Source organism: Equus caballus, chromosome 9, assembly GCF_041296265.1.
Source record: "Equus caballus isolate H_3958 breed thoroughbred chromosome 9, TB-T2T, whole genome shotgun sequence".
NCBI lineage: Eukaryota > Metazoa > Chordata > Mammalia > Perissodactyla > Equidae > Equus > Equus caballus.
In genome coordinates this window covers 88732939-88755624 of record NC_091692.1, presented here as the reverse complement: position 1 = coordinate 88755624, position 22686 = coordinate 88732939, and the positions used below count along the sequence as shown (strand labels likewise).

General features: G+C 42.0%; 1 protein-coding gene across 6 annotated transcripts in view; it reads left to right on the top strand.

Annotated features, from left to right (window-relative positions):
- TMEM71 (transmembrane protein 71) overlaps positions 1–22686 on the top strand; it is a 31748-nt gene extending 9062 nt beyond the window's left edge. For 4 of the 6 annotated variants that reach the window (XM_070221843.1, XM_023648984.2, XM_070221844.1 and 1 more), the window contains exons 6-10: positions 11052–11237; positions 14940–15015; positions 17835–17896; positions 17987–18047; positions 21350–22686. In XM_070221843.1, coding sequence (XP_070077944.1) covers positions 11052–11237; positions 14940–15015; positions 17835–17896; positions 17987–18047; positions 21350–21365 — 401 coding nt within the window. In that variant the 3' untranslated portion in view covers positions 21366–22686. The remainder of the gene's footprint in view (positions 1–11051; positions 11238–14939; positions 15016–17834; positions 17897–17986; positions 18048–21349) is intronic. The other 2 variants (XM_070221846.1, XM_070221847.1) reach the window with 1 other exon arrangement.

Genomic DNA, 22686 nt, shown 5'->3' with positions numbered 1-22686 from the left:
GAGGCTGCTGGAGTCATTCAGGCGGGAGATAATGGTAGCTTGAACTGAGATGACAGCAGGTGGAGGTGAGAAGTAGCAGGATTCTGGATATGTTTTAAAGGTAGAGCCAACACGGTTTGCTGATGCGGACTGAGAGAAAGGGAAGTCAAAGCTGCTAATTATATGCCAAGCACTTTACATACTGTCTTGTTTAAGTGTATTGTCTTGTTTACATACATTGTCTTGTTTAAATATCCCCAAAGCCTTAGGAAGTAGATCGTATTATCATATTTATTATAATCATGATGAAACTGAGGTTCAAGGATAAGTGACTTGCCCAAGATCATTTAGTTTGTAAACAGCAGAGTTGACCTTCAGCCTAGGTCTGTCTAATTTGAAAGCCCAGCCTTTGCTCTGCTGCCAGAAAGGGTTTTGCTCTCCTTTCCAGGGTGAAATCCAGCAGATACCTCATGGGCTAGGCCCAAAGCACAAGCGAGAGAAGCTATAGAATACAGTAATATAATAATTTCAAGGTATAGCACTTACTTGTCTACTATTTTTCTCAACCTGCTTCCGGGGTGGAAAACTCAAATACTATGTTAATTTTTTTAAAAAACTTTTTAATTTGCAATAATCATAGATTCACAAGAAGTTGCCAAAAATAGTACAGAGATAGCCTGTGTACCCTTCCTCCAGCCTCCTCCGCTGCTAACAACTTACTCAACTGTAGCACATTATCCAAACCAGGAAATTGACACTGACACAATACCATTAAGATTTCACCAGTTATTACGTGAGCTTGTGTGTGTGTATGTGTGTGGAATACTAGAGTAAGTTTTTAGAAAAACAAAATAAGTGCTTGTTGAATGAAGACATATTTCCTTATATGATCAAATGATTGATTAAATTGAGCGCATCCTAGTTCCCCACAGTAACAAAGACGTATAAACAGGACAAAAAGAGAAGGATCAGGGATGTGGGAGATGAGCTTGGAAAGATAGACTGAAGATATTTGAAGAAACTTCTGTGCTGTGTCCAGGAGTTTGGACTTTATTGAATCCATCAAGGATATTCTAGAAGGCTCTTAAGCAGGGCAATGACACAATCAGATTTGGATTTTCAAAGACTACTTTTCTAGTAACAGGAGGTGAAGATTGGATAAAGAGGACCCAGTGGGAGCTCAGAGGGAGTGAAAACCAGCGGGCGCACTAAGGAAAGCGGCTCTGGAAATAGAGAGGAGGCAAGAGATTAAAGGAATGTTTTTCAAGGTAGAATTGACAGGTTGGTGGCAGATCGAATCTAGTGATGAGAATGTGGGAGGAATCAAGTGAAGCTGCTTCAATTTGGGAGGCTGCTTGGAAAGTTCTGCCAGACGTGAAGGCCTGGAAGACAGCCCGGCAGAGTGATGAGGGGAATGAGCTTGTGAGCTGAAGGGACCTAAATTCAAGTCCTGGAACTACCTTTTTCTACCTGAGTGTTCTTGGGCAAGTTGATTAACCTCTCTGATCCTCCATTTCTTCATGTATACAATTTAAAAAATACCAGTACAAAGAATTGTTATAAGGCTGAAATGCAATCATTCAAGAAAAATAAATATTAGCTCAGAAGCTGGTATTCTACTCAATATAAATTAGCCCTAAAAAGGCAAAAAAGAGCAAATTTGGGTCAGGAAAAGAGACAATTAATTCTATTTTATATGAGTTAAAATAGAGGTACCCATGGGAAGTAGAAAGTATGGGGTTGCAAATGTAAAAAAGGAGTCAAGGGGTAAGAAAATATCTAGAGATATTGATGTGGGAGCCAATACGACAACTAGTAGGGTAGGGTAAAGGAGTCTTTGGAATAAAGGAGTCTACCTATGGAAAATAAGTGAATGAGCAGAAAGGAGAGTTAAGAAAGGAATTCAGGAGGATGAACAGAAGCTCTAGTAATAATTATCCCTAAGAGAAATGAGTGCCATGGGCCGGCGCCATTCCAACAAATCCGTGTTACGTCATCACTTCTCTCCAAAGTCTGTGGGGGAATAGTATTTGTGTGTGTGTGTGATAAGAACACAACATAAGATGTACCCTCTTGGCAAGGTTTTAAGTATACGACACAGTGTTGTTAAGCGTAGGCATTATGTTGTAGGGTAGAGCTCTAGGATTTATTCACCTTGTACAGCTGAAACTTGTACTACTGAAATCTTGCAGCAGTTCCCCTTCTGTGGCCGGCTTATTTCAAAGGCCTTCAGCTTCATCCGTGTGGGCAAGGATGTGGAGAAAAAGGAACCCTTGTATACTCTTTGTGAGGATGTAAACTGGTGCAGCCATTATGGAAAACAGTGTAGACGTTCCTTAAAAAATCAAAAATAGAACTACCGTATGATCCAGCAATTGTACTTCCCGGTATATATTCAAAGGAGTTGAAATCAGGATCTCAAAGAGACATCCGCACTCCCACGTTCATGGCAGCGTTATTCACAGTAGCCAAGATATGGAAACAACCTAAACGTCCGTCAATGGGTGAATGGGTTAAGAGACTGGTATATGCATACAATGGAACATTATTCAGCCTTAGAAAAGAAGGAAATCCTGTCATTTGCAACAACACAGAGGGTATATCATTCTTATCCCATTTTACAGAGGGGCAAACTAAGGCAGATTAGATGTTTCTGTGGGGCTACACAACTATTAAGCAGCATAGCCTGGATTCAAACCCGAGAGTCTTGAGCATGTACTCCCTATGCTACACTCAGGCGAGGCTCTTTGGGAAAAACTTCTCAAATTGGGAACCAGCATGTTGTCCTGAAAGAAGCATATAAAGAAATGACTAATGGTGTCCAGCTTGATAAATAGGTCAAGTATCCTGCAGCCTTAAAGAAATCTCTGGGGGTAAGTTATGTATGAAATCTTCAATCAGAAGGCAAGGTAGGGGTGATCTCAATCACTCTCAACATCCCTGACAGGTTGGCACAAATCTCTACAGTAATAAAGAGTACACATTACTTTTTAATTGAGATATAATTCGCCTATCATAAAATTTAACATGGACAGTTCAGTGATTGCTTTAGTGTCGTTACAAGGTTGGTTGTGAAACCATGACCGCTTTCTAACTCCAGAGCATTTCCATCGCCCCAAAGAGAAACCCATACTCATTATCAGGCACCCCCCGTTTCCTGCCCTCTTTCCCCGGGCCCCTACAGCCAGTCGTCTACTCTGGGTCCCCATGGATTTGCCTACATTGGACTCTCATGACTTCTTCAGGCGGCCTCTTCCTCCCATTGGTACCGCCGCTGCAGAAGCGGCTGCTTAGGCTGACCGATCATGTGCCTTTGGAAAGTTTACATCTCTTGGTTCTAGGCTGGCTTTCTGGAACGCAAGGGGCAAGTCTCTTCTCTGTTCTAAAGCAATGTTTCCCAAAGTGTGGCGTGGGGCAACCGCTGCCTCTAGGCCACTGCAGTAATGGACACTGAATCTCATTCGGTGAGAAAGAAGCTGTGAGTCCTCTTCCAACTCTCATAGTCCTGACAAAACCAAGAAGGACTCATTTAGAACTGTGGTCGCTTTAAGTCTCTCCAACTCCTGCTACTCTGCTTTTGTTTTTTCTTTTCCTCTTTCTTTTTTCTTTTAAGAAAATTAGCCCTGAGCTAACTACTGCCAATCCTCCTCTTTTTTTGTGGAGGGAGACTGGCCCTGAGCTAACATCCATGCCCATGTTCCTCTACTTTATATGTGGGACGCCTACCACAGTATGGCTTTTGCCAAGCAGGGCTATGTCCACACCCGGGATCCGAACCAGCAAACCCAGGGCCACGGAGAAGCGGAACGTGTGAACTTAACCACTGCTCCACCGGGCCAGCCCCTCTTTTGTTTTAACACATTCTTTTAACAGGCTCAGAGCTTTCTGCTACACACAGTATTTACCGCAAATTAAATAGTCTCATTTTCATTGTACTTACTTTTACATTTACTTTCTCTTTAAGGCATTTAAATGATTGATAGAAAGTTTCTTTTAAAGTAAAAGACTAAAATGAAACAACATGAAGAAAATATTAAGTGGCTAAGAGTAAGCAGGCTCTAGGATACAGCAAGAATCAGGAAAATGACGCTTGGGCGACTCAAGTGTGGAAATCACTGTTCTAAAGGCAGTGTTTCACATATTTGGAAATTAACATCGAGTTTTCTCATAGCTGCCTCTTCGAAATATGTCCAAACAATTTGAAAGCAATTGGACCGCAGCAGTGCTGCACATGCATAAGCTATCTTGTTAAAATTCTCATGGTTTCCAAATATCTTCTAAATATAACAAATCAAACCTCCCCCCTCCAAAATCGGTAATTAGTCAACCGGGGTGCACGCAGGACTTTGAAATCTCTCGTCCCTGCTGTCAACTGTAATCAAATCTTCCCCAGGCTTCTTGTTTTCCAGATTTACCCAAAGCCCCGTGATTTTTATCAGCAATTTATTTTTTCTCTGGAAATGTCGCCTCGTTAGAAGACTCAAGAAGAATTCAAAACTAAATCATTTGGCTGTTTTCTTTCTGGGCAATGGAGGCAATCAAAACTTACTTCCCCTGATTTTCTCTTGCTTTATTTTTCTGGCTGAAAAGGATTTTTGTTGTTGTTGCCTATTTTGCTTATCCTTAGTTCACCCCTTCCGCAGCTGTTTCGAGACACCTTGCCTCATTAGTCGCAATTCATTCTTTCACCATGGCAGTTTGCAGCTCCCCAGACCCCAATACTGCAATTTGGGATGCATTCCCAGAGCCCGGTGAGTCATATTGAAAGAGGGTGGAGGATTCCTGGAGGGAGGACGAAACAGGACTTCCCGCTCTATTTCTGCCAGCCCCAGGAAAGGCAAGATGACCCCAGGCAAGACAAGATCTTTGATGGCAACATCTGTATATGGCTTTGTATTTTCCTCTATAGCGAGCAATAATGCCTGCTTTACATGCAAGGATATGCAAATATGCTTGGAAGAAATAGATTCATCCTTTTAAAACAGAAGTAAACTACATTGAATTTAAATAAACCGAGAAACAGAATGCAATTAATATCTTTGAATATAATATCAAAGAGCTCTCCGCTGAAATGTTTTCTGCATTATGATCCTTCCATTTACTATTAAGGTTGGAGAAAAAAAATTAAATGTCGGTTAGGGAAAGTGTGAATTCGGGGCAAATCTTATCTTTTCAGAGACAAATCCTTGATCCTTTTTTAATGTTAAGATTTTTTGTGGTTTCTCTCTTTAGCCACCTCTTCTTCTAGAAAATCCTGTGTAATATTTCCAGTATTCCACCTAGGGTGCATTTTTTATTTCATCCAACTCTCAGTGGCAGAGCTGTATGTTCAACAGGACAGCCCTGGGTGACAACACAGGAATATTTTTACTGTTGTCACAGGCTCATCCCCATCTCCCCAGATCTTCGTTAAGTACCACTCATGAATTCGTAATCAGCCATGAAAGTTCCCAGCTCTTTCCCACTTCCATGTTAATTTGACCATATAGCCTCCTTTAAAAAAAAAAAAAAAAGGTTAATTGAGATGTAGTTGATAGACAAAGAATTGCACATATTTAATGTGTACAATTTGAGTTTGGTCACACTCAAACACCCATGATACCATCACCACAATCAAAGTAATAGACATATCCAATACCTCCCAGAGATGCCTGTGTCCCTTTGTGGTTTGTTTGGGTTTTTTTTCCCAAGAAAACTTAACATGAGCTCTAGCCTCTTAACAAATTTTGAAGTGCGTAAAATACCATATTGTTAAATACAGCCAGATCTCTAGAACTTACTCATCTAGCATAACTGAAACTCCATACTCATTGAACAATTCCCCATTTCTCCCTCCCCAGCCCCCGGAAACTACCATTTTATTCTCTGCTTCTCTGAGTGTGATGGTTTTAGATACCTCGCGTGAGTGGAATCATGCAGTATTTGTCCTTCTGTGTCTGGCTTATTTCACTTATTAGCACGTCTTCCAGGTTCATTCATGTCATAAAAGGCAGGATTTTCTTGACAGTATTCATTCGTCTATAGATGAACACTTGGGCTGTTTCCATAGCTTGGCTATTGTGAACAGTGCTGCAATGAACAAGGTCCAGGCCTCGTCTGCAGCGTGGGCGTCACGGGATGGTCTGCCTGTTTCACTTCCTGCTGCTTCCTCTTTCTATGGCAACCAGCGGAGATGCTTCTGCAGACTGCTTTGTCGAGAGGCCTCAGGTTGTGGGTGGAATGGTGAGAGGGAGCCTGCAGGGTTGGCAGGAATTCCCACGTCCAGAAGCACCAGTTCAGTGGCTCAGTATCCAGGCATGTCCTGTGCATTACAGGATGTTTGGCAACATCCCTGGGCTCTGTTCACTGGATGCCAGTTGCACTCTTTCCCTCCTCCCCTGCCCAAGTTGTGACAACCAGGAGTGTCTCCAGACATTCCCCTGGAGAGAGAAGTTACCTCCAGTTAAGCAGCGTTGCTATATAGGGACCCTGAGTGTCCACACTCACGCTCAGCTCCTGAAACAGGGCTGAGAATCTTTCTAATCTCTCACTGCTGAGTAAGCATTTCACCATGCAAAGCTTCTCATGTTACACTCCTGCTCCAAGTTGTCTGCAGAATAAATCTTAGCTCCCCACTGTGACCCATGAAACCCTTCATGATTTGACCCCTGCTTAGGGTCCAGCCAGAAGCATCTCCCAGGACAGCCCACACTCACATGCTCCTGTTTGGCCACATTGGAGAACTGACTGTTCCGGGAACCCACCATGTTCTCCCACAGGTTGATGTCTTCCCTTCTTCTCTTCTTCTCCTCTCCCTTCTTTCTCTCTCTCTTCTTCTTCCTCCTTCTCCTCTTCCTTCTTCTACTTTCTCCTCCGTCCCCTCCCTTCCCCCTCCTTCTCCTTTTCTTCCACTTCCTCTTCCTCCTCCTCCTTTGTCTGTCTCTGCCTGACCTGCCCTCTTCCTGCTGTCTGTCATCAAGTTTCCACTTAAGCAATGCCTCATCTGTGCAGCCTCCCCGGATTCCCCAGACAGACTCAGACACTCTCTCCTAGACTCCCACTGATACCGTCTGCTAGCCTTCACTGTACCAATGATCTCGTTGCATGCTAATTGTTGGCACGGATGTCTGTCCCACTCCAGCCCATGAGTAGGGCACAGCAGTATCTACCTTGACACCCTGCTCCCAGCTCCCATACAGTGTGATGTGTGCAGTTACTCAATAACCCTGCGTTGAACACATAAGTAGATCTGCCTGCCCCACGCCCTTGAAGCTTGTGCCTTCTCCTCTACCCTTGCTCCCCTTCCCAAACTCCTCTGCCTTAGTGCTCTCTCTGGGGATTCACTTGGGGGCTGCCTCAGTCTTTCCTCTTAGCTATTATCTTTCCTTAGTTTCTCTTAGCTCCAGATATCTCATGACAGCAGTCAAAGCAGAGAAAGCCTTTCTGGTCTTTAACTATGGCTGCTCAAACTCCTCCTTGTTCCTCTTGAAGTTTCTACCACACAGTGAAAATAATCTCCTTGATTCCTCATTTCTTCTCCCCTGCTCTTCTTTTGTCCCTGTCTCTAAACTCTCCTTAGGAGCTGTGGATACTTCCCCCCACACTTTAAGTTGGTCTTTCCTGGAGACCCTCTTGCTGTGTGTATTCAGTTCTGCAACAGGGCGGGTGGCAGAGGCCACACTCTTTTCCCTCCTCCAGGGCACTTTCTTCTAGAGAGACATTGTCATGCAGTGAAGTCAGGGAAATAAAGCAGCCATATGTGATAACCACTGTGCCTGGAAATGTCTGGGTACTGGTCAAGGAGTCCCTTCACTGTAGAGCAATTTCCTAGATAGCCAGTTCAAAACTCTCTCTTCCAAGATCGAGTAATAAACTCATCGTTTTGTATGATAATAAATTTTTAAGACTCTCTTCTACCTTGAAACATCCATTGATGATTGACCAGCACACTCTCATCTCCATCATGGAGTTGACCATCCCCTTTGGTCTGTAACTAGGGACTGTGTCTAACTGTCAATGATAGAAGCTTCAATTCCCTCCATTTATACTATATCTCAGAATGTCTACATTTATTCTTATCTCATTCAATTATCACAACTGTGAAAGGCAGAAGCTATTGTCCTGTTTTACAGATGAGGAAACTCAGGGTCAGGAAAATTAAGGATTGCCTTATATTACCCTTGTTAAAATTCACGTTAGGGTCTTTCTGAAGCCCAAGTCCCTGAAGTTTCCAGCGAACCACATTTTGTTTCTTTTTAACAAATGATATCATCTGTTTACATGTATCTCCTACCCATGACCAATGCCTCTCTCACTGTCCCCACCAGCATGCGCGCACACACACACACACACACACACACACACACTCACACATCCCTAGGATTACAACCTCCTTGGGGTCAGTGCCTATGTCTTATTCTCCCTGTATTCCTCCCATCTATCTGAGTGTCCTACAATTTATGGGTTCAGTAAGTGTTTGCTTAGTTGATTTGAGTGTTTCCTTTGTCATGAAGCCAAGATTCATGTGGACCATAAATATATCATCCTATTTAGATAAGAAGCAAAAATAAGGAGATATTATGGGAGGAAAAAATGACCAAATTTTATAGGCCCCCTTCAGAGCTTCCCCAGGGTAAAATAAATTGGGCCAGTTTCCCCAGACATCATGCCCACTTCTCAATGCTTAAATCAGGCATTAACCTCACGGCTACCTTACTCATCTCCCACCCCAGGATCACGCCCTTCTGCAGCACCATCCTTATGTTCCTTACCCACAGGAGGTTATCTCCCCGTGTGTTTTGTGATTTTGGAGTGTGAGCTCATCTCCCATCTGCTTTAGCTGAGGGAATCTGCGCAGCTCAAGTTGAAAGCTTTTACATTGGCTCCTGGCAGACATTACAGGGCTAGTACCAGCTTGAGGCTGTTTATTTATTTTTCCTTTTTCTCCCTGAAGCCCCCTGGTACATAGTTGTATAATTTTAGCTGTGGGTCCTTCTAGCTGTGGCATGTGGGACGCCACCTCAGTGTGACCTGATGAACAGTGCCATGTCCGAGCCCAGGATCTGAACTGGTGAAACCCTGGGCCGCTGAAGCAGAGTGCATGAACTTAACCTCTCGGCCAAAGGGCTGGCCCCTGTTTTTTAACATTAACTTCTCATATTAGTATAAATTTGAACTGAAAACCCATTTACTTATAAAATGTCAAGAGAAACATTTTCTTCCCATTCTCTGCCTAGGCTAGAAGGAATAAGCTTTTGTGCCCTCTCCCTAAACTAGTGGACAGATTTTTTTTAAACTAGTTTTTCATTGGAAAATTAGCTTTTTGAACCCCTGTTACATGCAGGGACTCAGTTCCAATTCTCTGATGTTCTTGAGACCAAGGCCTTTCTCTGTGTCTATAGAGTCATTTAAATCACAGCCCTCTGGTTGCCATGACTTCTAAGTCTCTTTCTCACTCCTCAGGGCAGCTCCAGCCATAGCTCATACCTATGGTTCTGGGTTTCCCTGGCTTGGCCTTTGGGAATATCCTTTTATTTTGAGCTTAGCTGCGCATTTAAAATGATGTTTGTTGAACTCGTACTGTCTTTTAGACACCAGCTGGGAAACACGCACATTCGATAGCATGACTTTTAGCTACTCTCTTTAAGTGGCTTTGCTTCCAAGTCACTAAGTTCTAAATGACCTCAAATTCCTACCCAAGGCCATCAGAGTGAAGTTGAGCCTTGAGTGGACATCACACATCCCCCACAGACAGAACCAAGAGAATCCTAGACATAGTTCTGCCAGATGAACCAAGTGGAAGACATCCAGTAGTTGAGCCAAAGGTGCTATGCTTAGCTTTCCCTCTGATTGGAAGACATTCTTAACACATTCACCCTTTCCAAGGAAGCTTGGGCTTTGAGAGTTTTGTATCCCTTAATCTCTGACTCAAATCAAGAATCAAAGATTAAATGTCATCCCTTGGTGACTTCACGTTGAAGACATCAATCCTTACTGGGAGTTATCTTAGCATGTTTGACACTTGATGTTACATATTTTTTAAACAAACTTGATTATTTTGTTTTGAGGGAAAGTCAGGCTAATTTTAGGACCAGTAAAATATATTTATGTATAAATCTTCATACAATAAGATAGGCATGCATTCTTGAAACCATATATGCAAGAAATAGTCTCTTTGAACAAAAAGAATTAGAAAAAAGTGTTTATTGTATGTTATCCAGCATTTCAATGTATTTTCCAGAGGGAGAATTTCCTTCATGACACTTATTACAAGCTATTTTCTATGTCTCACAAGAGTCTAAGGCACATGAGGACAAAAACAACATCTGTCTAATTCACCATTATATCCTAGCAGCTGGGTCAGTTCCTAAGATACAGTCACATTCAATAAACGTCTTCTGAATGAGTGAGTGAATTAGAAATAGAAGGAGGTGGCTCTGCTATAATGTTTGGTGCCATAAATGTGAGAGGCTCATATACCCACCACACATCCTTCCAGTCCATCCATACAGTCCTCAGCATCACTTGGGGATGAGGGGTAAGATAGCCTGTCTCCTTCTTACATGAATCTTAGGCTACCATTTCATCATTTCTTTCAGGGCCACCTGGATTTTATCATTTCCCAAAACTACACATTATTTTATCTACACAAAAATGCCACGGAAGTGTGTATACAGTGCAACCCTCACTCAGAGACATTCCATCCCTCCATTGCCGGCAGCATGAATTCCAAACTCTCCAGCCCAGAAGTCAACAACTTCCACAAGCTTCCCTCAATCTAGTTTTCCAACTTCGTGTTCCACTTGGCTTCCCTTGGCCGCTTTGTTCTAACCACGTTGGAATCCGCCTCCTTCACCAAACCTTCATGTCTCTGGCCTTTACTCCCACCTGCACTGAAGATCCTTTTCCTCTTCAACCTTCGAGGTTGAGGACAAATTGACATGCCGTCTAATCTAGAGACCCATCTCCCATCCCACTCCAATAGTGTTACTATTGGTATGATCATTAGCTGCCATGCATTGAGAGTCACTCAACACATGTGCGTGCTCGCACACTCACACACACACACACACTGAACGCTTTTGCTTTTCCAGGAGGTGATTTGGACTGTTCTCTGATTGATGAGTGGGTGTCAGAGAAGCCGAATGCAGAATCTGTGAAAGCATCCTCTTCCGGCCATGTCACATCTCAGACTCCCAGAGAAAACTCCCACAACCCGTCCCTTCAGTCCCAGTTGGTGGCTTCTGAACATCTCCAAGGGAACGTTTTGAATCATGCAAGTGAGTTTGGTTTGTTTGCTTGTTTTAAATCTTCGCCACACCCGAGGAATTCTTCCTCTCCAGGCCCAAACATGACTTAGAGATGACTAACGTACCCTCAAGAACTGGTATCAACCTGAGCGAGGAGGGGAGGACAGGGGTGCTCCCAGCACCCATGAGACGCATTCGCAGAGGAGGTGACTGCCTTTGGGGTGTCACCTTAGAGGCATCAGAAGGACTGGATTTTCAGTGTTTTATTTATTTTTTTAAACTCTGAAGACATTTGGCAAAATGTTAAGCTTTACTAAATCTGGGTAGTGCACACAAGTGTCTGATTTTACTCTTTATACCTAGCTCTGTATGTGATATGTTCTATATGAAGGAAAAAAAAAAGAAAGAAAAGAAGAAAGAAACATCCTTTAATATTATGCTCTTGGAAAGGAAAGGTCAAAAGATATAAGGGTATTGGTGTTTCCCATCAGGAGTAAATCTGAAATAAGATCAATAAGCACATGCCCTAATCTCTAGTTTGCTGACATCAGATTAGTCATGACGTGCACAGTGTGGCATCAAGCCTCTGCCATCAGCTTGTCAAGGCTCAAAGCCCAGCTCCCACTTATTGGCTGGAACTCAGAAGCAGTTTACCGAGCTCTCGAAACCTTAACATTTTCATCTGTAAATGGAGATAATCATAGTCCCTACCTTGCAATGACCAAAATTATTCATGAAGAGCACTTAGCACCATATGTCATGTCTGCTAAATACTCAAAAAACCTAAGGTTATGATTACATAAGATTGAGGTTAAATGGAAAACTAATATCTTCTCTTTATTTGTCTTTGCAAGATGATGACTATTCACTTCACTGACCAGGGCTTCTTCTCCTCCCAGAGACCAATAGGCCCCACTCCATGTTGTTTCCGGTGCCGCTGTTAGGTCAATGCTAAAGGGTTTTTCAGTTCCATTTCCAGGTGATGGGATGACAGAGAAAGCAGCTTTCATTGTTGAGACAGCTTCCAGGTGACCAACACCTACTAAGGCTCCACAGCCACCTCCTGCAGGGACCCCAGCCTGTGTTTCTGGGGAGGTGGTGTTAAGTGACCCTTCTTTGTGCTCCTCTAGCTCCCAGGGTTCCCCTCTCTCATGCCCATTTCCTGCACTGCCGTTGCATGTTTACTTCTGCATCTCGCCCACCAGGCTAGCAGCTTCTGGAGGCTGGGCCCTAGGTCTTAGTCAACTGTGGGTTCCACACTGCCCATGTAGTGCCCGGCACAGGGCAGATGCTCCATGACTGGGGTGCTCCAGTTAAGATGTTATCTCCATTTTACAGATAATAATGCTTGAGTCTAGACAGGTCAAGTGAGACTTTGTGCATTTTCTTTGCTGTGTCTGGAATGTGTTACCTACCAGCTATGCCTGGAAGACCCTGACTCCTTCTTCAGGGTCCAGATCAAACAGGACCACCTCCGTGGGGCCTTCTCTGTCCTCTTCTGGCTGGTGGAGGTAGCATTTTACATTCTCATGATTCCCTAGCACTCTGTATATAACCCTTTTGGAACTATTTCCCTCTTCTTTGCGTGGCTATGAAGCCCTCGGTGAACAAGAGCTCCCTCTGATTCTATTCTATCTACTTCGCCCGTAGGTTTTGAGTGTTCAGTCTGTTCCAGGTGACGTTCTACGTGCTAAGGATATAGGCATGCTCATCGTCTTATCAGTCAGGCATTTTCAGTTCCAGCGGATGGAAACCCAACTCAAAATGGATTCATCAGTAACAAAATGTCTTAGTTCATATTCATGAAGATCCCAGGCATAGATTTCAGATTTCTGTCCACCTCTACTTTTGTTGCCTCTTCTGTTCCGTGTCAGCTTTACTCTTTAAAAGGCTGTTACTCCATGGTGGTTCTTGATGGCTCTGTGCCTACGACTTCCCAGTTTCCAGTCAAACAGAAAGAGATTATAGCCTTTAGGAGTTATGACAAGAGGCCCAGTTTCAGTGGTTCTGGAAGGGTACCATTTACATGACAAAAACAATCACTTTGTGAATAAGTGTGTGAGGCTCCAGATGGCTTGGAGTGGATCCAATGCTGGGAGGGAAGTCAGTCTGTCCACCTGAACCAGGCACCAAGAGAAGGGGAGAGGTGGTTTCCCCAAGGAAAATAGGGGCAGTGCCACCAAGGATCAGCAAATAGGTGCTGACTATTCTCCGTGAGCTTGCGGTCTAGTGGAGAAATGCAGGGAAATAAAACAGCAATTTTAACTCAGTGTGAAAAGATTGCCGATGGAGACACACATGAGGTATAATGGAAGTCCAGAGAGGGAGCAGCTAAGGGCCAAGAGGGCGGTGAAGCAATCAAGGAAGGCTTCCTGAAAGAGGTTTCACTTGAGCAAACCCAAATAGGTACTAAGTAAATGGCTACTGATGGAATGAATCGATGAACACCCTGTCCAAAATCACACAACTCGCCTTCGTAGAACTTGAATTGAACCCAGTCATCCTTCAGTATTCAAGTCTAGTGATCTTTGCAGCTTGTCAAATGAGACTTGTTTCTGTGAAAAAATGTTTTCCAAATTCCACATGAAACTGGAGAAGGCTAAGAATAGAAACACACTCTAGAAGGATGGTTGAGTGTTCAATTGAACCCACAAGAACTTCTTTAATTCACAGTATACATGAAATACTGTACACTGCAGTGATGACATTGATGACTGCTATATTTTGTGTTGCCAATCTTCAGTATTCCTCCCACATTCTGGACTAAGTAGGTCTTGTTAGCTGAATCAATCTTCATTCATAGCCTAAATAGCAAAAATAAATACATTCATAGCACAAAGTCATTCCAAGTTTTAAACTACTGTTGCAAAATTGAGCTTTTGAAGCATTTGGCAAAAATGAAGTTGAAGTCTATTTATACTTTCCTTTAAATCTTTATGGGGTAATCCTTAAACCAGCTCTGATTTCTTTTAGCTGCCTGGGGTGATACTCAGGGTCACAGTTGGTTTAAGTCTTACGTTTATAACTGCTGCAGGATTTGCCATCTTTTCCATGGTGGCTCAATAGAGCTATGATATTTTACTGATAGCAAAGAGTTTTCCAGGGCCAAAGGGTTCTCTCTAGAGACGCCCAGTATGCAAAGTTGCAATTTTTTTTCCCTGCCCCATTTCAGGCAAAACATTATGTTCTGGCTAGATGCGTGTTTTAAATCTTGGCTCCGGCACCTCGTAACTATGTGACCTTGGACAAATTTCATAGTTTCTCTCAGTCTTGGTCTTCTCATCCGCAGAACCATGATAATGGTTTCTACCTCACAAGGTTGTTGTGTTGATTAACTGAACTGATGTGTGAAAGCCATTTGTGAATTAGAAGACACTTTACAAATTTTAGGCATCATTATTATCATAATCATCAGAGTTAGATTTCTGACATTAGCATAAATTCTACAAAGCCTTTCCCCAACATTAAAGTAAAATGAAGCCCAAAACTGTCTATGTTTTAATTTATTGTTTAATGATAGAAAAAACTAATTATTTGTAGAAATTTTCTAATGGATGGTCCAGTACATTTGATAATTTTATCTTGTCACTTATGACGAATTGCTTGAGTTGACATACATCTGAAAATTTGGGGGAGGGGGTGTAGAAGAGAAGTTTTAGTGTGATTTTGTTGTTCCAAGATTCTTTAATCAGCGATGATTTCTAATTTATTTATTTTTACTTCTCCTGTTAGAAGCCAGTTTGTTGCAAGAGGTTTCCTTTCAAGTGATTCTGCTTGTTGCATGCTTAATCATTTCTGCGTGTGCAAGGTAATTCAGATTTTATTTTCATGTGGTGCTGTTTCATAATTAATGAAGCTGTAATTGATTCATGATTTCCTTGCCTTCTTCCACAAAGCATTTTAGGTGCCTCTGTGGCTAAGATTTGTTCATTTGTCTGTCCATGATAAGTGTCCCTTTATCTATCACCTCTCTCTTCCTGTCATCACATGAGGCACACAAAAGTCAGTAGATCTTGCTAGAAATTGGATTTTACCATGTCTCATCCTTTGTTCAAATCCTCAGCAGCTTCCTGGTACAGATATAGTCTAAGAACCCCTGCCTGGAGTTCAAGGGCCCCCACTGGGACTCCATCTTTCCCATTACATTTTTATATCCTAACATAAAGTGTCTCTTCCAGGGAAGCCCTCTCAGCATCTTAGAGCGTATAATGCTCTTGCCTGATCATAGGCACGTTCTGTTCTACCATCTGCCCAGCATGCCCTTCCTATTCTTTTCTCACCCAAATCTCCAGGGCAGTGATCAAGTCCCTTCTTGCTAAGTGCACACATTCCTCAGGGTCTTTGCACTAGCTGTTTATTCTGTCTAGTACAGTGTTCTCCAAAGCGTCATCACATGTGCCCTTACTTCTTTCTGGAATCTGTTCAAATGTCCCATCATCAGAGATCCCTTCCCTGACAACCATGTATAAATAGCATGCCACTCTCTCATCACCACCTGACCTATTATATGTTCACTTGTTTAAATGTTAATGATCTATCTCTCCCTACAAGAATGTGAGCTCCCTGAGACACATTGTGCATCTCCTTCACTTCTGTATGCGGAGTGCCAGGGGCTCATCGATATTCATTGACCCTCCAGAGGGCCAGATATCTCGCCTCACTTGGTGGAGTTGTGTTTTTAAGTACGAAGTCCTGCTTCCAACCCCCGGAGATGCTAATTTCGATCTAGTGAGAATCAGTACTTTAAAACAAACTTCCCAGATAATTATGAGGTTTGAAAAATATTTTGAGATCACAATGGGACCAAAAGAACAAAAAGGAGGGGAGGTACTGTGGTTAAAAATAAATCTTCAAAATTCTGCATTATAAATCCCAAGTTGGAGGATCATAATGTACGTTAGCATAATAAAGGCCCCATGAAATAATGCAGTGAGGAAACTTGGCTGGCTTTGTTTAACTTAGCGTTTCCCAAACTTAGCTGACCATGGAAAGCTTCCCTTTATTTCACAAGACGATTAGTGAAATGTTCCTGTTAGGTTAATTTCTGTAGAAACTCCCCACTTAAGAAAGGGAGCTTAACTCCCCATCCCTTGAATGTGAGCTGCATTCAGAAACCTGCTTCCAAAACCATAACTTCCAAAAGTTATGTCAAGAGCATGTACTCTTGATACGATGTGGTGAGAATGCCACTTCTCCTCTATGGTCTTCCAAACCCCAGTCTAATCATGAGAAAAACCCAAACTGAGGGACCCTCGACACATTGTCTGACCAGCACTCCTCAAAACTGCCAAGGTCAAAAACCCAGGAGAGTCTGAGAAATTGTCACAGCCCAGATGAACCTAAAGGGACATGACCAAATGTCACATGGCATCCTGGACGGGATCCTGGAGCACAGATAAATTAGGGAAAAACTGTGAAGTCCAAATGAAGTGTGGAGTTGAGGTCATAGTGATCCACCAGTGTTGGTTCCTTAATGATGGCAAATATACCACAGTATCATAAGATGCTAATATTGGGGGATGCTGGATGAGGGGTATATGAGAACCCTCTGTACCATTTCTTGCAACCTCTCTCTATATTTAAAGTTATTGTAAAATAAAAAAGTTGAGTGAAAAATTGGTTAAGCAAAGAATTATTGATATTGGTAACAGCATGGCTGAATCTCCTAGAAATTATGTAAGTGAAAGACGACAGACACAAGATTCTGTACGACTGCACATACATACAAAATTCAAGCAAGGCAAAACTAGTCAGTTATTATAGATGTAAAAATAGTGGGTAATTCTGCGGGGGAAAAGTGGGAAGGGACAACAAAGGGAATCTTATAGAGTGCTGGAAATATTCTATATTTTCATTTGGGTAGTGGTTACAGGGGTTTGGGTAAAAAACCAGATGTGCATTTTACACGCTTTACTGTACATTTGTTAAATCTCAATTCAGGAAAAGTTTTAAGAATGCATATGAGGAGATGTCTGGAAGGATATTCATCAGATTTTAAGAATAGCTGCTTTAGGCTGGTGGGACTTTTTGGATGATATTTTCCTTCCTCTTTTGTACTTATTTGTAATTTCCTTCAGTGATTCATAGTTTGACGATAAAAACAATAAAGACATTATCCTTTTAAAAAAAAATTCCACCCAGTGAAGCAATCACCCATCATGACTGGCAAAACCCTAAAATTTTAACACACTTTTTTGGCAGTTGTGAAGCAGTGGGCACACAGACTTTCTCCTCTGTTTTTCTGGAAGGACACTTTCGTGGTTTACATTTCAGCCTCATTTTGAGTTAGATTTTGATTAAGCTGTGACATATGTGTGGAGGTGCCTTCTTTTACATGTGGATATACAATTGTTTCAAGACCATTTGTTGAAAAGACTATCATTTCTCCATCGAATTGTTTCTGCACCGCTGTTAAAAATCAGTTAAGTCTATCGGTACGGGTCTATCTCTGGGCTCTCGATTCTCTTCCGTTGATCTATATGTCTATCCTTTTGCCAAGACCACGCTATTTTTATTACTGTAGTTTTATAGTAAATCTTTAAATTGTAAGTCTATAGAACGTCTAAAAGAACATCTCACAGAAATGCGTAATTCGTTTGCTAAACTTGAGCAATCTTCTTGTTTCAGATGGTTTCTGGGAGGACTATTAGCCAGTGTCTTCACATGCCCTTTGATGATAACTATTACTTGTGAGTAACTGTTTCCCAAATTACTGCTCCGTTTCCTGTATTTCATTCCAATTTTGGTCATGTTTAAATGTTTTCTCTTTCTCGCCCAAGATGTTGTCAAATCATTGTTTCTCCGCCTGACCAGCTATTTCAAAGCCACCGCTTGTGCTCGGTAAGTGTTATCATCATCTGAGCAAAGATGAGCCTAATCTGATATCCGAGAATGTTTTCTGCTGAGTAATAGATGGCAATGACTACATCCAGGAAAGGTCCTGATCCGCTTGCCCTGAAGAATACATTCTGTTCCTGTTAAAACCTCACAGTGTTATCATCCTATCTCCTAAATCCTTAGATTAAAATAGAATTAATTTTTAAGGCAGCAGGACTTAGGAAAGAACATAAATTTAAAATTTTTAAACAATGTTTAAAGGGCTTTTATAGATTCATAGCAGTGCACTTTAGAAAGCCCTCATATCGAGACCTTTATCTTATAATTTCCCAAAAAGCTGGCAAACTGCCCATGAAGTGGTCTCAGTTACAAACTGTCATTTCTCTGCCGTGTCTCACTCACGTAACGATCCCTCTGTGTGCTGACTGCCATGGTTCAGCATATTTCAAAGAGTTACTGGGGTCTGGGTGAGACGCTCACGGAATTTCAAACAGCCTGCAAAGCGCCATCTCATTGCAAGATGGATTGTGTTAATTACCTTCACTTCAATATGGCCGCCAGAGGCCAACTCCCATGGCTTGGAGACCGAGGTCTACAATTCAAATTAGTTTACCGGCCTTTGCTCTTGACACCGCGTTGTTTTATTTATGAAATCTTTGCGTGAATTCCGAAATCACAGTGGGGCTTAGGGAAGATTTATTTTGTTTAGGACTCCAAGCCAATATTGATTTGCTGACACACTGAGTGATGCTTCTCTGAATTGCCTGGCATTCCAGGTTTCTGGGGGTGGGCATGGACATAGCTAAGTTTTGTTTAACCTGATAGTTGAAAAATTGGGTCCTGAGGTCACCCAAGAAATCCCTATTCTTTGTTTTTTTGGGTTTTTTTTTGTGAAGAAGATTGGCCCTGAGCTAACATCTGTGCTAGTCTTCCTCCATTTTATACGTGGGTTGCTGCCACAGCATGGCTTACTGAGCTGTGCTAGGTCTGCACCCAAACCGGCGAACCCTGAGCCGCTGAAGCAGAGTGTGCAAACTTAACCACTACACCACCGGGTCAACTCCAAGAAATCCCTATTCTTTAGCCCTCGTAAAATGACATCTTTTCAAAGCTGTTCTAAGATACCCACTTCCTTCTCTCTAGCTGCAGGTCCCTCTCTAGGTCTGTGCAGGGATTTAGAAGTGTACCTCACCCTATGTTAACTACGGGTTTGCACGTGTGCTCAGCTTTATTCACTGAGATATCACACTAGTCAGAGCTGGGCTAACTGATAATGTCTGAACAAAAGATTTTCACCCAAAGAGCCATTTGGTAACCAAACTTTTAGAAATGAAAACATTATTATTATTTGTCAGTTGGTGCGAATTGTATAAATCCCTTCTTTTAGGGTTTTAAGATGAACAGGTACCATTAATGAGAAAGGCAGGTAACGTTTTTAGGAAGCTCTGTAATGAGGGCAGAGTTTCTCAAAGTGTGGCATGGGGACGTCTGCTCTAGAATCAACTGGGAGCTTATCCCCCAATTCCAGATCTTCTGAATCTAAATTTCTGAGGAATCTTCATTTCTAACAGCCTTTCCAGGTAATTCTTGCACATTAGCTGTGAGAATCTTTGAAAGATGGTTTGTAAAAACTTTAGCCCTTGATTTTTTTTTAATTGAGGTACCTCGATTTCTAAAGCAACATCACTTAACCTACCAAATCTTTATTGAGAACGTATGATGTGATCTGTGCTGCACTGGATGCCCAGTGCCATGCAGCAGACATTTATAGAGTCTCCACCAAGGGTCAGACACCATCGCTGGCTGCCAGGGGTGCAATGCCAAGGCCTCGGGATTTCAGTCTGTAGAGACACACAATAATAACAAGAATAAGGCATAAGAAGAGACACGAGAATAAGGTGAAGTTGCATTTTAATATGGTAGGTGCAAGTAGAGAGTTAGCACAAAAGCTATGGGACCACTAGGAGGGAAGTTTTGCCAGACTGGGAGGGGTGGGGGGGTATGGGCAAGGAGGCTTTCTGGAATGCCAATATCTGACTGCAGGGGTTATGTCAGGTCTTGCTCTCAGGGCACCCCCCCCACTGTTCTGAGCTCCTTGTTTGTTCTCTCCTAAAATGAATTAGATCAGGACCAGGATGATATTTCTATCCTGCACACTGTCCTCTGCAGCCTCATATGGAATAATATTCTCCTTTGATTATTTGTATACACACTTTAACTTGTTCTTCTCTCCTTCCTTTCCATTTGTCCCTGTTTCCTGCACATCCAGCCTCACATCCACACACTCTTGCATTTAAGAACTGTGAAAACAAGGACTATGGACTTCTTTTTTGTATCCATCTCAATGCCTCGAAAATAGTAGATATGCCACGAATATTCGTTAAATTAAATGTATTTGTTGCACCATTTCTTAAAATACTTCCTTTATAGCCAAGAGCTCTGTGCTTATGTATTAAAGATTTTGCAATCTTATCCCTCATATATAAACATATCCAGAAGCTAATAAGTCAAAGACATGGTTATTAATATCAAGAGTCAAGAATGACTCATAAGTCTCCTCCAACAATCAAGGATAGAACCTAAGGGAGTGGAAGGCAAGCACTGAATTCAGTTGAAAAGGAATAATGGGGCAGCCCTCCCATGTCAGTTCTGCACCATGCATGGTTCAATTAGACTGGGTGCCTATTCCTCAGCACTTTATAATCCTCAAGTCACAGCCCTTTTCACATGACGATGCAATACTTATTCAACCACCTTCTTTTAAATTTAAAGCCTGTGAGCACAAGGACAGTCTATACTGTTCACCACTGGCCCAAGTGTCCCTTTCAAATAAAGGTCATCATAAGTGTCCCGTTTTGCCAATAATGTGTTAGCATCAGCAGTGTACATTTTGCACACTTATGACTTCATAGTAACAAAATGCGTAATACCAATTCTCTGTACTTTTACATGCAGGTATGTTTGTATAGTTGGTGAATGAGTGAATAAACTTTAGAGAGTAGAAATATGGGGAAAACCCACTTGTTACCCTACGGAGATTTGTGTTCTAAAGGAAGTGGTACTGATAGGGAGATAAACCACTATGAAATGGTAGTTCACTAAGTACCCAACTGGGATTTGGGGCAAAAAACTCTGTAGCCTTTCAGAGAAAGTGCTGGAAAGAAAAGTTACTCTAAGTTGAGGCCCCACTTTCCTAGTTATGATTATTCAAGCTAGTTTTGTGTGTGTGTGTGCAGCGATTAGATACTGCATTTCCTGTGTATGTGGATGAATTAGGCATTTCTTTTCTCCTTTCTCTGATCTAGGTTTGCCAAAATTTGACAACCATTTAGGAGAGCCTCTGAGGATTGTCTTCAATCTGAATATTCCTAAATGGTCTGACTTGGAGTTGACTAGGAATCAACCGCATTATTGGAAGGAAGTGAGCAACTGGACAATTGAGAAAAAAAACATTTTAATTCGGTTATGTGATTTTTTTTTAAAAAGCCTGTTTTGCCCTCATAATTGTAATAAGCTCATGAAAATAATATTAATTTGCCTTTCCTTTGCAAACACTGGCAGTTGTAGAGGAAAGGACTGGGAAATGTGATCAAGAGCAAAGCCCTGGGTAAATGCTCCCCTATTATTCCCTAAGGCGGTGGTTCTCAAACATTAATTTTCATTAGAGAATTCTATGCAGAGTTTATAACAATGCAGGCTCCTGGGTCCGCCCACATGCCCCTATCCTTTGCTGAACCGCTTTAATTGAACATGAAAGCAAGTTTATGTAACCAATACCAACTTGAAAGTAACTAAATGCACTCTGTACGTAAAATATAATGTAAAAAGAAGTTCACCATGCTCCCCAAACGAGTGGCTCAATAGGAGGTGGTGACAACAGATGATGGTTGATGGAAAGTGGGCAAGAGAGAGCCATTCTTTTGAACATACATTCTTCTTTTGAACCATTTTCTTTACCAAGTTTTCAACCTTCTTGGGGCTCACGATTAACTTTCACTTAAATGGCAGCTAAAATAAAGATGTAACACAGAAAAAATCCCTTAAGGGCAAAATAAAGGGAAAACACCAGAATGCCTTGAAACACATAAAAATGATGTGGTTGCACAACCAACTGGAGGGTTGTAGAAGATGTTCCCTGTCTGTCTGTCTTGCTTGGTATATGTTCCCAATGGAAAGATGGCTTGAATTCAACTTTTTTCTATGTGATATTCTCTGTCTAGAAACTTTCATGGAGAAAATTGTCTTTCCTTCAAACGGCAATGTCAAAATATCACTTTTTATGTCATTTGTATTTAGTGCATTTTTTTTTTCTTAAAGATCGGCACCTGAGCTAACAACTGTGGCCAATCTTTTTTTTTTTTTTTTCTGCTTTATCTCCCCAAATTCCCCCTGGTACATAGTTGTATATCTTAGTTGCAGGTCCTTCTAGTTGTGGCTTATGGGACGCCGCCTCAACGTCACCTGATGAGCAGTGCCATGTCCGTGCCCAGGATCCGAACCCTGAGCTGCCGCAGCGGAGCTCGCAAACTTAACCACTCGGCCACGGGGCCGGCGCTATATTTCGTGCATTTTTTGGTTGAAAAAGAATATTATGCAAATAAATAAATAGAGTCATGAGCAAATTAAATATAGAAAGTAAGAG